The following is an 18,110-nucleotide window of genomic DNA, read 5'->3' on the forward strand; positions in this document are numbered from 1 at the left end:
AATTCCTTTCTCATTTCCTTTTACGTATATTCTATAGCTATTTCCTCTGTCGTTACCATGGGAGTTATATTTAATGTCCTAAAGTTTTAGCACTCTAATTTAAATTTATATCAGCTTGACTTCAACAACCTACAAAATTTCTTTATAGCTTTGTCCCCATTTTGGTTGGTTGTTGATTCCACCAAATTACAACTTTATACACTTTGTGAATAATAATAATAATAATAATAATAATAATAATAATAATAATAGTATGAAAAGATAATAAAAATGTTTACAACAACCTTATTCATAATTACCAAAAAATTAGAAACAACTAAATGTCCATCAACATTCCAATGGATAATCAAGTGTCATATACTCATACAACAGAATACTAAGTAGTGTCCCACTCAACAATAAAAAAAAGCACGAAACTGATGATACATGTAGCAACATAGAATGAATCTCAAAAGTGCTACGTTGAGTAAAATAAGCAACTGAAATGGCCCAAACTAACCATGATGATAGAAAACAGATCAGTGCGGAAGAAAAAAGAAAAAAAAGACAGAAAACAGATCAGTAGTTGCTTGGGAGGTAGAGGGAGGGTAATAGCTGGGAAATAACATAAAGAGAACTGTCCGGTATGGTGAAAATGCTCTTTGGGGGGGTCAAGAATATAGTTCTGAAACTCATTGGATGACATTCTTAAGATCCAAGCAGTTTATTGTGTGTAAATGATACCTCAAAAGGAAATAATTTTTTTTAAAGCTCACTAAAAATTACTCCTGTCAATCCTACTTGATCTTGCTTATCAGTCAATTTTTGAAATACGTGTGTGGCTAATAATCACCCATGCATAGAAAACATGAAAGTAACGGGGTAAAAATATGATTTTGTAAGTTTGAATTCATGTTATTCAGTATCTGTTTTACTCAGGTCACACATCTATAAAGCTTAGATATTGATATTAGCCAAATTTATCGGGATGCCTAGAGAATAAGTTAATTGGAGATCTCAAAAACAGTTAGCAATAAAAGCAAATTATTCTTTATATGCTCTGTAGTTTAACTTGACATGTAAAATTTAAAAATCATCATTACTTTCTAGTTGTTACCTTATCTATGCTTCATCTTCAGAGCAGTAGGACTATATGGGATGTATGTAAACGTGGGGATAGGTCATTGTTATTTTGCATAATTCATTTTTCGTGATCCAAGAACCTTCTTGGAGGCCAATTTACATTAAAACCATAGTGTCTTGGTTATTATAAATAGGAGACCAATTTATTGAGTTAGATAGTTGTGAGAAGGGGGAAAATGTATTTCATTTAGTAAGCAGCAGATTGACATCAATTACAAGCTTGTGAAATTGTATGGATATTTGGCCAAGTCCCATTTTATATAGAACTAAAAGACAGTACTGCCCTGAAGAGCAGTAATACTTAGCAGGACAGAGAAGATATAGAAAAAATCTAGATAGTGATAGGAAGCAGAAAGGGAGAGAGAATCAGGTGTGATGTGAACCATAGAGCACATCAAGTTATTGCTCAATTCCTTATGAATTGCATTCTCATAAAGCAGAAATTTTTTAGGCTAATTGCAGAAATTATACAACTAAATATTTAAAAATAAAGACATTTTCTTCTAGAACAATTCAAAAAAATCACTCTAGTTTCTAAAAGGCCAAATACAGTTGGGCCTCTATCTAAAGAAGGGGATATGTAGGAGGAAGAACCTGATAGTCTATTTATACAAGTGACAGCAATACATATTGTCAATCAAGTAGCAGTTATTGCTTTATTTTGGCAGCCAATATATATGGAAATCTCTTGCTTTGTCTCATGATTGCAAAATGACTGCTGTAACTCCCACCATCACGTCTATGTTCAAGACAGGAAAACAGTAGAAAAGTTCAGTGCATCTGTCTCCTTTTATCAGAAAAGTCAAAGCTTACCTAAACTCAGCAATCATCAACTCAAGTCTCGCTGGCTTCTTCCAGTGTGGCATTTGTTCACCACTGGTCACAGAAAGGATAGAAAGTCAATATTTAACTGGTCACCTTGTTGCCCAAGACATAGCTATGGTTTTATTATCAAAGAAGAATTGGAGAATGAATATTGGTTAGGTAAGTACCAATGTCTGTAACTTCAGCTAATAATCTCTTTGTTTAGTTTGTGTAAGGGCAATAGAAATTACATTAGCTTCTTTTTCGATTTATCTTACCAGAAGTTTCTAATTAAGCAACTCTCCTGTATGACTCAAATAAAACATATACTTTCATCTAGTCAAAAACATCTGGAAGCTACATTTATATATTATATTTATGACAGATTTCACTTGCTGCCATGACTCATAGATGATAGTAATTATCATTTATTTGAAGGTTGATTTTTTTTTTTTTTTGATGTGGGGGTAGTTTAAGCTGAGACATTCAGCAACTAATACAAAGTTTGTTGTATCATATACGAATCCATAGATTCTATGTGCCTTGCAAATGTTTCCTTCAATATAAAAAATAATTGTGTGTGAATATGTTCATTTAATACATTTTCTGCGATTACACGTTAACATATAGTGAATTATTATTATTTAAATGAATTTCCAAATAAACATGGTTTTTATTTAGGGAATTCTTTTCAAATTTTTGTCTTCAAGTAAAATTTTTATCTGTAAATAAAGTTCCAAATAAGCTTTTATGGCTGGTGAACATAAGGCACTATTTGTAAAAAAAAAAAAAAAAAAGAAAGAAAGAGCAAAAATGCGTAATCTTGACCTGAATGAACCTTGACAGGTATCAAATATTCATAATATACAAGCATTAAATTTTAATTTTATTACTCAAGATATTTTTTTCTTATTAGATTCTGCTTGCTATGGGGGAAAATACTAACGTTACTGTCAGAATGGCATAGATCGTATTCATCTAAATTAGTTGCTTTCTACAATATGTATTGCCTGTAAAAGCACACAAGGCATATTTTTTTTTATTTTTATTAAGTAATTATTGCCAATAAGTTATAAATTCTCCATCTTAAAAACAAATAAACCCAGTCCTGACTCCACATGCCCAGCAGCTGTGATTTCCCCTCCCACTTTTTTCTGTTTCTGGTTACGGCAAAGTATATGAAAAGGGTGGTTTATACTTCTAATTGAATTTCCTTTCTTCCCTCTTTCTTTGGAAACACTCTCATCAGGTCTTCATCCCATCATTCTGTTGAAATCTTATTTTTAATTTACACTGACTTCTGTTTTACCAAATATGTCAGTTGTCAGTCTCCTGATCACTTGATTTATCAGAAAGATTGACACTGTGTATCATTCCCTTTCTTGAAACACTTCATTCCATTGGATATCATGGAATCCACCTCTCCTGAATTTACTCTTAACCACACTGGTCTATTTTTCTCAGTCTCGTGTGCTCTGTCCTTTCCTTTTTCTAAGCTCAAGATGTTGGGTCACCCTAGGGTTTCATGTGGAATCCTCTTTTCTTCGTGATCTATACTCACTCTACGTGATCTCATCTAATCCCATGACTTTTTACCATACCACCTGTATGCTGACGATGCCCAAATGTATATTTCTAGAGCTTCTCTCCTTTGATTTAAATATCCAAACTCACTAAATGATATCTCTTTGGGAAATTAACATTTACAGAAAAGAACTCTTTGTACCCCCCCAAACTTGATTACCCAGTGTTCCCATTTTGATAAATGACACCACCATTCATTCAGTTGCTCAGCCCATCTTTGATTCTTCTATTTTTTTTTTCAAATTCTTATCCAACCCATCAGTAAATCCTGCAGCTTTTCCCTCAAAACACATCTGGAATTTGATGACATGGCACTTCCTTCCACCACTATCATCTTTCCTCTAAACAATTGCAATAGCTTCTCAATACTCCACTCTCTCTCTCTCTGAAGTCTATTGTCCACCCAACAACTGTCTAATGGAACTTTCTATATCACAAGGTCTTGTGAGGTCACAGCTGTTAATTCTCTAGTTTTATATGATGATTTTTAAAATGAAACAAAAGGCTGCATCATGCCCAATGAGGTTTAAATGCTGTTCTTCCAGTTACTCACCTGATTCATCATTCACTCCTTTGTGGTTTTTGCTTAGAATTATTCTCTTCAGACAGAGCTCTGATAATCCTACAAAGCAGCCTCTATTATTCTATCTCCTTAGCCTGCTTAGAGGTGACTCTATTCAGAACTGATGGACAGTACATCATCTATGTACTTGTTTGTTCAGTGTTTCTTTCCCCTACTAGAATATAATCTACATGAGAACAGGAAATTTATTCATTCAGGTATACTCAGTGCCTAGACTAACACCTGGCACTTCCATTCCACTGACTGGGCTTCCGCATTATATAGAATCAAAATCATTCATTATTTCACCACACTGCTATTTTTGCATTCTTTGGATTTTTAAAATTTAGCTTATCTGCTACACAGGGGATTGAACATCTTTTCTTTCTTCTTTTAACGGAAGAAGAGGTTATTGAAAAATTTGCCATCTGCCTCTAATACTGGCATGGAGAAAATGAGTTGCCTTGGACAGATCTCCTTTGTTTTGAAAGAGTCACAACTTTGGTTTTCTATTAATGAAACATGAGACATTCATTCTTGGGGAAGGGTGGAGCTGTGCTTCCCAAAATGTTTCATATAGCATCAGGAAAAAACAACGTTGTTATTGATGACCTTAAGTGTGTAAGGTCACTTCCTGAATCAGGTTGGTTAACACAATTAACTGTATTTTCCTTATATAAAAGAAAACCTAGGGCTCACTGGCTCATTTAATGTAAAGGATGAATCTTAAGTGCAGTTATCTTTTGACTAGAGCTGAAATTCAGATATGCTAAGTGTGGATGCTGAAACCACATGTATATATATATATAAAATATATATATATACCATATATATATAAACCATATATATATATATTACATATATATATTATATATATACCATATATATATAAACCATATATATATAAACCATATATATATATAAACCATATATATATATAAACCATATATATATATATAAATATATAAAATATATAAATATATAAATATATATATATATAATATATAAATATAAATATATAATATATAATATTATATATTATATAATATATATTATATATATATATTATATATATATAATATATATTATATATATATATATAATATATATATATATAATATAATTATATATATATATAATTATATATTATATAATATATAATAATATAAATAATATAAATAATATATATATAATATATATATAAATATATTATATATAATATATAAATATATATATAAATATATAAAATATATAAATATATAAATATATATATATATATAAAATGATACCTCAGTCCTGGTGAGTAGAGTGTATAGTCACTCTGTGGTTACTTTCAACTCATTAGGTTTTCTTCCTTCCTTCCTTCCTTCCTTCCTTCCTTCCTTCCTTCCTTCCTTCCTTCCTTCCTTCCTTCCTTCCTTCATTCTCTTTTTGTTGCTGTTGCTTAATATTACCACAGAAAAACACCAAGAAAGTAAGAAAATAATTCTTTTATTTTGATAGGGTTCAATCTATTTAATTGTAATTATTAAAATATATGTGAGCTTTTCCAACTTAATGCAATCTCTCTCTCTCTCTCTCTCTCTCTCTCTCACACACACACACACACACACACACACACACACACAAACACACCACACAGGGATTTTTCCATTTTTAACAATTTTTTGTTTGTTTGGAAATGAAAAATACGGTGTAATATTTAAAATAAAAATTTAGGCTATTTGCAAGTTATAATACTCAACTTGTAACACCTTTTTAATAATATTTATAGAATTATTTATATTTCATCAAATAATAGGTCCCTGTTCATACACATACTATATAGTCATTACAAACAGAAATGCAGTCTTTTATATTACATTTTTAACTTGCTTTTTTATCAGCCAAGGAATATTTATTGAGCCCACTGATAAAGTATAAATATCAAGATGTATAAAGTATAATTCCTGTCCTCATAAAGCTCTTATTAAGTTAAGGAAATACATACATACACTTAAAAACCTTTGGCATGTAATACTGTTACTTAGGGTGAGGGAGCAGTGTAGAAAAGATAGTAACTAAGTTACTCTGGGTGTAAGGTAGGTAGGGATCTCAGAAGACTTTCCCCAGAGGAAATCCATGAACATCAGGTTTAATTATTTAAAAAAGTTAAATGGATATGCATACAAAGATATAAGTGAACATCAATCACTCTCTGGAAAGCAATTGGTTTCATTTCATCTTTCTCAAACTAACAGATTTTATTTTATGCATGGTTACTGCAATTCTACCAAGAATCATAATTTTGTTTTAAACCCTTTAAAAGAACCCTAACACTTATCTCAAAAAATTAAGTGGGCAAGAATATCCAAGAAAAACCATCTGAAAGTGTTATTAGAAAGTTTAGTTGAATTGTTTCTTTACTCAGCAGTCAATCTAGGTCTAAGCCCATCACCCTATGACATTCCCCTAACAACTGTAATTTAATCAATGAGTCATCTGGGATGGGCAAGTTGATCAGACATATTCTGTAATTAGGGGTGAGGTTTCTCTGTAGCTCTCTTACAGATGAGCTCGTAAGCTTCTTTTTTGTTGTTCATTTGTCAGTTTTGCTGTGCAATTATTTATTTATTTTTATTTATTCTTTAAAGTTTATTGGTGTGACAATTGTTGGTAAAGTTACATAGATTTCAGGTGTACAATTCTGTAATATATCGTCTATATATATCACATTGTGTTCACCACCCAGTCAGTTCTCCTTCCTTCACCATATATTTGATCCCCTTTACCCTCATCTACCACCCCTTCCCCCCTTTCCCCTCTGGTAACCACTAAACTACTGTCTGTGTCTAAGAGTTTTTGTTTCTTCATTTGTTTGTCTTGTTCTTTTGTTGTTTTCAGTTTTGTATACCACATATTAGTGAAATCATGTGGTTCTCGACTTTTTCTGTCTGATTTATTTAGCTCAGCATAATAATCTCAAGATCCATCCATGTTGTCGCAAATGGTACTATTTCATCTTTTCTTATGGCAGAATAGTTTTCCATTGTGTATATATACCACAACTTCTTTATCCAATCATCTATGGAAGGACACTTTTGTTGTTTCTATGTCTTGGTCACCAGGAATAATGCTGCAATGAACATAGGGGTGCTTATATCTTTACTGATAAACGTTTTCAGAATTTTTGGGGCAGATACCTAGAAGAGGGATTACTAGATCGTATGCTAATTCTACAATGGATATATGAAAAAATGTTCAACATCACTAGCTATTCGGGAAATGCAAATCAAAGCCGTGTGATATCACCTCACCCCAGTCAGAATGGCTCTCATCATCAAGACAAATAGTAACAAGTGTTGGAGAGGCTGTGGAGAAAAAGGAACCCTCATACACTGTTGGTGGGAATGCAGACTGGTGCAGCTGCTATGGAGGGCAGTGTGGAGGTTCCTCAAAAAATTAAGAATAGAATTATCATATGATGCAGCAATCCCTCTCCTGGGTATCTAACCAAAAAAATCTGAAAACATTTATCCGTAAAGATATATGTGTTCCAGTCTTCATTGCAGCTTTATTTACGGTGGCCAAGATATTTTTCTTTTTTTAAATTAAATTTATTGGAGTGACAATGATTAGTGAAATTATATAGGTTTCAAGTGTACATTTCTATAATACATCATTATATACTGTGTTTCCCAAAAAAATAAGACCTAGTCTGACCATCAGCTCTAATGCTCTTTTGGACCAAAATTTATAAGACCCAGTCTTATATTATATTTTTTGGTCCAAAAGACACATTAGAGCTGATGGTCCGGCTAGGTCTTATTTTCGGGGAAACACGGTATCACATTTTGTGTTCACCACCTAGAGTCAGTTCTCCTTCTGTCACCACATATTTGATCGCTTTTTCCCTCTTCTACCACCCCCCTCACTCCTTGTCCTTTAGTAGCCACTAAATTGTTGTCTGAGTTTTTGTTTCTTTGTTCATCTTGTTCCTTTGTTGTTTTCAGTTTGATATCCCACATATGAGTGAAGTCATATGGTTCTTGACTTTTTCTGTCTGACTTAGTTTGCTCAGCATTATACTCTCAAGATCCATCCATGTTGTCACAAATGGCAGTATTACATCTTTTCTTATGGCAGAATAGTATTCCATGGTGTATGTATACCACATTTTCTTTATCCAATCATCTACCAAAGAACACTTTCGTTGTTTCCATGTCTTGGCCACTGTAAATAAAATTACAATAAACATCAGGGTACATAAATCTTTATGGATAAATGTTTTCAGATTTTTTTGATAGATACCCAGGAGAGGAATTGCTGGGTCATACGGTAATTCTATTCTTAATTTTCTGAGGAAACTCTATACCGTTTTCCATAGTGAGTGTACCAATTTACATTCCCAGCAACACTGTATGCGTGTTCCTTTTTCTCCACAGTCTCTCCTGCATGAAAATATACATGAGGTAAAACTGGCCATCCTAACCATTTTTAAGTGTTCAGGTCATAGTGTTACGCATGTTCAGTGTTGTGTAAGCAATCTCTGGAGCTCTTTTCATCTTGCAAAACTGAATCTCTCTGCCCATTAAACAGCCCCATCCCACGTTTGAAATTTCTTTTAGTTATCCACAGCACTGATGCGACCTTACAACTGATCTATGACATCTTTCCTATCTTGCACCCACACTGCAGCAAGAAGGGTCATTCTGAGTGTCAAAGCTCCTGAGTGACTACCACAAAGTGTATGTGCTATAACCTATGGGTTTTCTGACATTTTAACACTAGATAGAAGACGTTTGACACCTCCTTAAATCTTGTGAGTTCTTTTTTTCATTTTATAGCTCTAATGAGGTCCACCATCTCTGACAACAAAGATAGTGACTACACGGATGTTTGCTGTATTGTTACTTTACTACAGCAAACGTCTTGTGAGGAAACACATTGCCCCAAAACATTAAATAAATTGTAGTTGCAGCATCAAAGATTGCCTCCACTGTTACAACCCTGCTATTAGAAAGGTAAAATAGTGTGGAAATATATTCATTCTATATTGTTGAGTGGAAAAATTTGGTTTCCAAATATACAGTTTAATCTCATTTTTATTTTAAATAAAATCATGGATATTTGAATCTATGCATATATGTGCATGCATTTTGTATTATATACACATGCACATATACGTATACACACATATAGGTAGCATGAAGAAAGACTGAGATGGAGAAAGAGAGAGAGAACTGTATCTATCTTCGTCACTAGCAGCTTAATTTCAGTACAGGGGAAAGACACGGGAAACTGAAAACTGAAAGAATCCATAGTATGTTAACTATGATTATCTTTGGGAGATGAGAGTGTGGGTAATATTTGCTATTTGCATTTTCTAATTATTTGATAATGATATAATTACATTTCCTTTGTAATTGTGCAGTGTTTTAAGTAAATGCATTAAACTTTTGGTCATTTTTCTAATAAAAGGTATATCAACATAATTATTTCACATTTAACCCACAAATAGAACTCATACCACATTTCCTAACATTGTAAAATGAATTTTGGCACAGTCACAAAATTATATCACCAAGTAAAATAAATCTTGAGTAGTTCACTTTAATTAAGCATTACATGAAAATGTGCTACTAAAAAGTAGACAATTAGTACATCTCAAATAATTCTTAAAACAACATCCTAAATTCAACACCAAGAATTTAGTTCACCCAAGTTAACATTATACAATCATATGTAACATATTCTCCAAAATAATCAAATCATATGAAATTTTAAAATAAGAAGTCAGAGAAGTCTCCAGTTAAGCATTTGTTTAGCATTTATTGTTCTGTCAGCTAATGTACCTAGGAGGCAGAAAAATTGATATCTCTGCTTTGGAATGGAAGTATATGAGTTTAAATGTTTTTCAGTACAGTCCTATTGAAACCAGAGCCAAGATTAAATTAGGAAAATAATTTCCTGTACTAGTTTACACTTGGGAACTATCTTGACTAACATGGAATTTTCCCCATTTTGTGCAACTCCTTTTCTCTACTGTATTTTGACTCAGGACTTAAGAAACTTGAGTATTTCCCCACATTTTAAGTGGTAGGGTAGGTGCCCAAACAGCTTGGATCTGCTGGATAGTTATGGAGAAGGCAGTGGGAGAATAAGAAACATCTGAGACAATAAGTCAACTAAGTTGGTGGGCAGGGTACAACTGGGAAACCTGATATCTGAGTTCTAACTCTAGATTTCTTACAGTTACTTGTGTGAGCTTGGGCAAGTTGTTGGGAATCAGTTTCTTCAACTTAGCAAAAGAATTTGGGTGAGATTTATTAAATTATTAAAATCCTTTTTAGATGAATAGTTATATCACTCTAAGGTACATACAACTGTGGACACCTTACTACTATCAGCTACTGCTTTGGCAACTGTGAAAAATATCAGTTTCAATACTATTTAAAACAACAAATGCAGTACTAATATTTTCAGAATGTGACGCAATACAAACCATTGGAACGTTGTTATCCCTGAACAGTTGTTTTCTTTCATTAAGAAAACATTAATCTCCTTCTGGTCTAAAATGCCATATTGTTTCTGTTTATTTATTAACACTATTTTCTTAATTACACACTTATTTCTTATTAACACTTATTTTCTTGATTACAGAAAGTAAATTCTGCATAAAAATTTATTTTTTTAGTATTAATATTTAAATTTCTAGGGAAATTGTTTTCAACATTTTAAAATATTTATTAAATTCCTATTTACTTGGAAGTGTAAGCATCCTTCAAGTGATGATACAATTTACAAAACTAGAAGTTTAACTGGCAATCTATAAGCTTTTAGTGTCCTTAATTTGAATTAAAAGTCCCTCATATTATAAATTAATGAAAATTTAATGAACAAATGTCTATATTGATATTTGATACTTTTAAAGGAATATGGGAAAACCATACCCCTTAAATAAATAAATATATTCAAGAGATTACCAAGCTTGATTCTTCCTTTTGGATCTCAGAAAGTAAATAGTAGTATTTTCTCCCAGCTTCCAAAAGTCAGCTTTATTTCTGCTACAAGGGAAGAGGTGATTTCATTCTATTAGATAATTGAATCAGCACAGGTTGCTGTAAACAGGAAATATGAAATTTTTTATTATAGTAAGACAAAAATCTCCATTTGAAGAAAATTACTTGTTGGGTCTTTGCAAACACCTCAATACATCTTACCTCAAGAGCAACGCTAAGAAAACAGTATGTAGATTTCTTTTTAGGCGGTCCCTAATACAGGTCACCTCCTCATTCTCTTTTGAGTGCTACAGCCCAGACTGGCCAGGATTGGAGATTTCTTCCCGTATGATAACGAGTAATATCAAATAACCGTTATCTACCCCATCTATGTTAACCTTTTTCTCACATGTATGAAGTGGGGAAATGAAGCGTTCATGGTAGTAAATAAATAAAACCAGTGCATATTTACTAAGTCCTCATTATGTGTCATGTGCTTTCCATTTAATTAATTTCATTCAGTTTTCACAACTAGGTGATAATAGTAACCCATTAAATACTATATCGTAGAAGGAAATGATCAAGAAGTTTAAGTAAGTATTTAATGTGAAATCTATGACACACACATTTATGAACTCACAGTCCTAGAAGTAGCTATACTTTTTTCTATTTTTTTTCACTTCCCTGGAATTTGCAAATGTGTTTCAGCTCCAAACAGCTAATTTCATACAATAAGTACTTAACAATCTATTTTTGTAGGCAGTGTGTTTGGTACTATGGGGGACCAGGGATGAAAAAGAGGGGCCCTAAATCCCAGGCTAATCATACACGTTGCTGGTAATTATGTCAAGTTTATGAAGCATTCTCCTAGTTCATGCAGCATACAAAGGCTTCTAGTTTTATGTACGAAATTTCTCTTATTCATCCGCAGCACTGGTGTGACCTTACACAACTGATCCATGACATCCTTCCTATCTTGCATCCACACTGCAGCAAGAAGGTTCATTTTCAGGGTGTAAACCTCCTGAGTGAATACCACAAAGCCTATGTTCTATAACCGGATGGTTTTCTAATATTCTAATACTAGATACAAGGCATGTGACCTACCTCCTTAGATATTATGAATTCTCTTTTCATTCTGTAGATCTAATGAGGTCCACCATCGCTACTAGCAGCTATTTCTTAAGGGAAAGATAATCTCTGGATAACAATACATGATTGATTATAGGATCTGAGAGGTAAAATGTGTTCATAAGACTGATATAATTCAGAGGTTTTGACAGAACTTAATTCTCTGAGGCTACATGAGAGCATGAAACGAGCATGTGGATTCTGGAGGGAGACCGGTTTCATCAGTTCTGTTTAATCCCAACACAGTCACATGCTAGATGTGTGGCAAGTTATTTAATTTCTCTGAGTCTCAGTATTTTTGTCTACCAAATGAGGTTAATAACACCTACCCTGAATAGAGGTTGTAAAGATGAAAAAACATTTGTACAGATCCAGCAAAGAGGATACATAACAGGTGGTTAAGAAATAGTTATTGTTTATTCTTATCCATCATTGCATTGCATCATTGTCTAAAGTAGCAGTTGGTCTCTGATAAACTAGCTGACCAGTTCAAGTATGAGTGCAATTAATACAGGTATATGCATAGATCTAAATAAAGACGCTGGACATTTTCTACAAATTACCTTCCCATATAGCTGTCTTCAAAATAAAAGCTATAAAACTCTAGATTAGTTAAGAGGACAGAAATTGCATTTATGGCTTTAGTCTGGAAAACAATAATAGTGATAATAACCTTGAACTCTTGTGGAATTTCTGTAACTAATGTATGAGTACCTCACTACCACGAAATGGATTTCTTTGGGTATCACCAAAATAATAAAGTGAGATAGAACTTAGAAAGACGAATTTCAGAGATCTTTGCATGTAAAGTGCCTATCATTGTCATGTAAGCCTGGGACACACAAAGTACACTCATATTAAAACAGAAGGCAAAATTCTTAGATAAAATGCCTTGATGATTAGAGTTCTACTGAACTACTGCCTCAGTTGACCAAAATTCTAGCTTGCACAGTGTAAATGCAATTGCTTTGAACTAAATATCAATTTTATAAGAAATAATACACATACACTCCCCAGAGATCATTCATTTAAAAACCTGAATCTAGATGCACATTTACAAATTCAATTATTTCAATAATTATTGTACCTAGATGGTTTCCTTTTTATTTTGGGCAATAAACCTTAAATAACATGCACAGCTTAGCGAAAGTAACCATAGATCATCTGACTGCAAGAATTATCAGGAAATGATACAGGGTTATGCACTTTAAAGGTAAGAGCGATCTATTAGCTTTTCATCTGAGGCAGTTTATCTAAATGCTTCAAAAAATGCTTTCACTGATTAAGCTCCAAAGTACCTTTTTCATTATCAGCAGAAGTGGCTGGCATTTAATTAAAATAGACTCTTTTAACTGTAAATAATTGAATAAATAGTTTTAAACCTATGGCTAACATTGTTGAATTAATAAAAAAAAATAATGTAAGAATTAGAACTATTAAAACACTTTTGAGAACACAGTTCTGCTTGGAGGGCTCCATGGAGGAAGTGCCTCATTTTCAATAAAGGAATGACGTTTCTTTTGTTTTCGTTCAATTCTTTCCTGTCTTTCTTTCTTTTCCTAAAGAGAAAATAGGAAACAATAAATTTATATGTGTATATAAACAGAGGAACAAAATAATCCAATAAGACATTTAAATGTCATTTCCCAGTTTAATTGGTTATAGAATAGCACCTAGGGAATATTGCCAATTTATAAGTATACTACCAATAGGTATTAATGCACCACTTAACTTTTTAATATTAAGAGTAGTATTTAAAAAGAATTATGTAAAACAGGAAAAAAATACCTATAATTCCATAACTAAAAGACAATAATAATCAGTAGTGATGACTATCTGAGAACAGTCTCAGAAGTAAATTTACTGGATTCAAATGTTGAATATGCCATAGCAGCGTGGAATACTCAGGTTTTTTTTTACAAATAATTAAAAACTGAGCCTCATGGTTCTTTGTTTATTGTTGAGCTTGAGCACATTTTTATTTACTTAGCCCTTTTGTGAATTTTTTGCTCAATAATTTAGCTCATATAACTGCATGGCTATAGGTGCTTTTAATGTTTAGCAATTTGCATATTTTCATATAATAAATATTACCTTTGCAGCTACCATTTTATCAACATTTCTTTTAGTCTTTAATTTTTATAAGAAAAATAATGCTTTGGCCATAGACAACAGCTTGAAGAGTGTTATAATCAACACCCGTGTAGCCACTATCTGCCTTATGCAGTAAAACACGACCAATACTTTTGGCGCTCCCTTTGTCTTCTCCGTCATCACATCTTCCTTCCTCTCCACCCCCTGAGGGAACCATCACTCTGCATTTGATGCTCATCATTGCAGTGCATCTCTGACTGCTTTTATTACACATGTACTTATCCCTGAATAACACCAAATTTTGTTTTGCCTAAGGTTTTTAGAATTTATACTAAAAGGTTTCATGCTATATTTTCTATTGCAACTTCCTTTTTAAATTCATTATTATGTTTCTAAGATCCATCTACATGGAGCTGTAGCTCTAGTTTGTTGATATGTGGAATACCAGTAAATCAACATATCACAATTTATTAATCTATTTTTCTGTTGTTGAAGATACGATGTATCCATTTTTCATTTCCATGCCCAGACAATGCTACTCTGATTCTATGGGCTTATAAGCCAAGATGTTTTCTCTCCATGTATATGCCTAGGAGAGAAATTGCTGGTTTGCAGGGCATGACTATGTTCACGTTTGCTGGACAATGACAGTTTATTCTCCACATCTGTAGGAATTCACCCTTTAATCAGCACTCACGTTGACTTTTTATTTTGATGTATTCATGATCTTAAATTCAATATCTGTTCATCTCTTGTTATTTCTTATTTAAGAGTTTAATCGAAGAAAATCATAAAAGACTACCTACCTCCCTCATGCAAGCCATTGAAAAAATTTGATCGCTTTATTTTATTACTATTTTCTGCCTGCAGTTAGCATATAGCAGCACTGAAGTCAATACATAAACAACAATAAATTCTGTTGGTATTTTTATTAGGATTGCTTTAATTTCTAGGAGAACTGACATGTTTATAACATTATTATAAAACTGAGTGTTTCTATGCCAGGGCAGCTTTGATTCATTTTCTCAAGTCTTCCTTTGTGTCCTTCAGGGGTATTCTAAAGTTTTCTTCATACTAGTCTTGAGCATATCTTAAGTTTATTACTGTGTTTCATCTTTTTATCCTACCTTTAAATAGTCATGCTTCTCTAGCTACTGTTGATTCTAAAGTTTGTGTGAAAAAAATAAACAATAGTCTGAAAAACTTTGAAAGAAGAGCAAGGAAGGAAGATTAACCCCAACAGACACTGAAACATGCAAAGCCCTGTTAATAAAACAGTGTGGTACTGGATATGTACATTGAGATTGAGCAACGAAACAGAAAGTCAAGAAACAAACCTCAAAATACGGGACTGTATCATATAATAAAGGCAGTACTTCAAATCAGTAAAAGATGGGCTATTTTATAAAAGATGTATTTAGAACAAATAAGGTTGAAATCATATTTCCTTTTTTTTCCCCACCATACGAATATATCAGGATAAATTCTAACTAGATCAAATGTTAAAATGTTAAGATATTAAAATGATAAAGTTATTAGAATTAAAATGGGAGCACTTTGTTTAACCTGAAGTTATGGACAAGGTATTTTCAACTATGCCTGAAAATCAGACCCCCCCCCAAAAAAAAAAGATTGATGCATTTTATACCAGAAAATAAAATAAAATTCTTTATGATATAGAAAGTTGAGAGACTGTAAAAAAATTATTTGTAACTCTTATCAGACATGATAGGCTAATTTCCTTGTATATATAAAAAGCTTCTAGAAATTAATAACAAAAAGACCAACAGAAAAATGTTCAAAGTCTATGACTGAATAGTTTATAGGAAAAAAATACAAATGACCCTTATAAAAATGAAAAGACACTCACGCTCAATCCTGACCAGAGAAATAAAACTACAAAAGACCCTGGATGATATTCTTTAACTAGCAAATTGGCATGGATTGAAAAAAAATTTGATCAGAAACCCCACTGGAAAGAAACCCTATTGAATCCTAACCCCTGTGGAGAAATTTTATACTTTTTGAAATATGTGATTAACTTCTCATACGAATGTGTCAGCTACTCATGTAAAGTACCTACTCATATGAATGTATCACTTATTAAAATTAATAAAAATTCATATTTATATTGATATTTTAAGATAGTAAACAGTATTTGTTTGACATTAGTGAACAGTATCTGTAGTAAACAAAAATATACTGAAACAAACAAAAAATATAAAAAACCAAAAAAATTTATAAAGTCCAGCTAGGACTTTTCCTTCCAAACTTAATTTGCTGTCTTTCATTAAAAAACACCTAAACAAGACCTTCTTTTTGAAGTCATCAGAAAGATCAGAAGAGAACAAAAAGTGGAATAACTTCCTTACCATTCAATTCAGTGTTACTGTGTGTCATGACCAAGTTCCACCTAAAATATTTTAGCACACCTTCAGTAGTATACTTGTCAGCTTTCTATGATTTTCAGATCTGAGAATCATTCTGAAGGAAGAATGGGCATGACCAGTAAATGGGTAATTGGGAGGATGCAGGTAAGGAAGGATATTATGACTGAAGTTTTAAGCCCAAGTCCTTTAAGGAATAGTGTCAGCATTCATAGAAACAAGTAAATCAAAGACACTGTGATATATGTAGGAGAGGATGAATTCAACAGGGCAGCTTCCAGATAGAAATGGTCAGTAGGCAGGCACAAATAGAACTGACATTAGGGACAAAAAAGGCACAAAAAAGTACATTTAAAAATAACAAGTGCATTAAAAACAACACCTACCAGCCATTTTTCATATTCATCAATAGCTTGTTTATCTTTATCTTTTTTCTCAGCTCTTTTCAGGTCTTCTTTTCTTTTCTTATTTACTTTCTCTTTTTCCTTTTCTTTGAAAAAAGCTTCCTTTTTTTCATTCCTATGTAGGATAGTACAAAACACTGGGAAGTTAAAGGAAAATATATAATAAAGACTTCCTAATAGATCTTTGCAAGAATGAGACTGAGATGCATTAGTAAATTTCAAATGAATCCATTTTAGAAAAGCCAAAACTGTTACCCTAAAATCTATCAAAACATTTATTATTTTGGATTACCATTTTTCCACGGCAGTGAGGTTATCTTTCCTTTTCTCAGCAACAGTTTCTTCCTCTTTCTGTTTCTTTGCTCTTTCGTATTCTTTCTCCTTTTTATTTTTCTCTTTAAGATACTCCATCTTTTTCTCTTTCCATCTTTCAAAAGCCTGAAAAAGTTCAGAACGATTTTATTTACTGTGAATATTGTAAAGTAAGTAAATACACAGTTAATCACTAATTTAGATTGCAAAATATTTAACAATAATTAAGACAGCTCTGCAAAGGTGCTGAATACTTGTTGTGCTTCTTCTTTTCTTGTAGCATTTTCTTCTTCAGTTTTCTTCTTGTTTTTGTCCTCAAGCCTTTTTTTTGCAGCCATTTTCTTTGCTTCCTTTTCTTTCATAGCCTTCCAGGCCTCAAATGATGCTAATGCTTCTTCTCTCTTAGCAGCTCTTTTCTGTTTTTGAAAAATAATAGACAGTCATATATGTATGTATAAATAGCTACCCAGATATACAGATATTCCCATAGGTATTTATTTTTAATTCCCTCAGTATTCATATGTAGAAATTGAGATATTTTATTTAGAATGGTTAAACAAGTTAATTTATGAAAAATGTATTCTGAATTATACATTGCATTTTTAAAAAATTTATTGGGGTGACAATTGTTAGTGAAATTACATAGATTTCAGGTGTACAATTCTGTATTACATCATCTATACATTGCATTTTAAAATGTCCTTTTCTGAAAAGCACTTATCAGATATTG

The 18,110-nt window shown here is 32.4% G+C and overlaps 1 protein-coding gene across 4 annotated transcripts in view; it reads right to left on the bottom strand.

Annotated features, from left to right (window-relative positions):
• Positions 1-9,640: 9,640 nt before the first annotated feature.
• The window catches only part of MAP9 (microtubule associated protein 9), a 28,605-nt gene continuing 20,135 nt past the window's right edge, over positions 9,641-18,110 (bottom strand). For all 4 annotated transcript variants that reach the window (XM_081077775.1, XM_081077774.1, XM_081077773.1 and 1 more), the window contains exons 11-14: positions 17,635-17,796; positions 17,361-17,506; positions 17,051-17,183; positions 9,641-13,742 (exon numbers count right to left, since the gene is read on the bottom strand). In XM_081077775.1, the coding sequence (XP_080933901.1) occupies positions 13,620-13,742; positions 17,051-17,183; positions 17,361-17,506; positions 17,635-17,796 (564 nt within the window). In that variant the 3' untranslated portion in view covers positions 9,641-13,619. The remainder of the gene's footprint in view (positions 13,743-17,050; positions 17,184-17,360; positions 17,507-17,634; positions 17,797-18,110) is intronic.

Source organism: Rhinolophus hipposideros (assembly GCF_964194185.1).
Source record: "Rhinolophus hipposideros genome assembly, chromosome: 16".
Lineage (NCBI taxonomy): Eukaryota > Metazoa > Chordata > Mammalia > Chiroptera > Rhinolophidae > Rhinolophus > Rhinolophus hipposideros.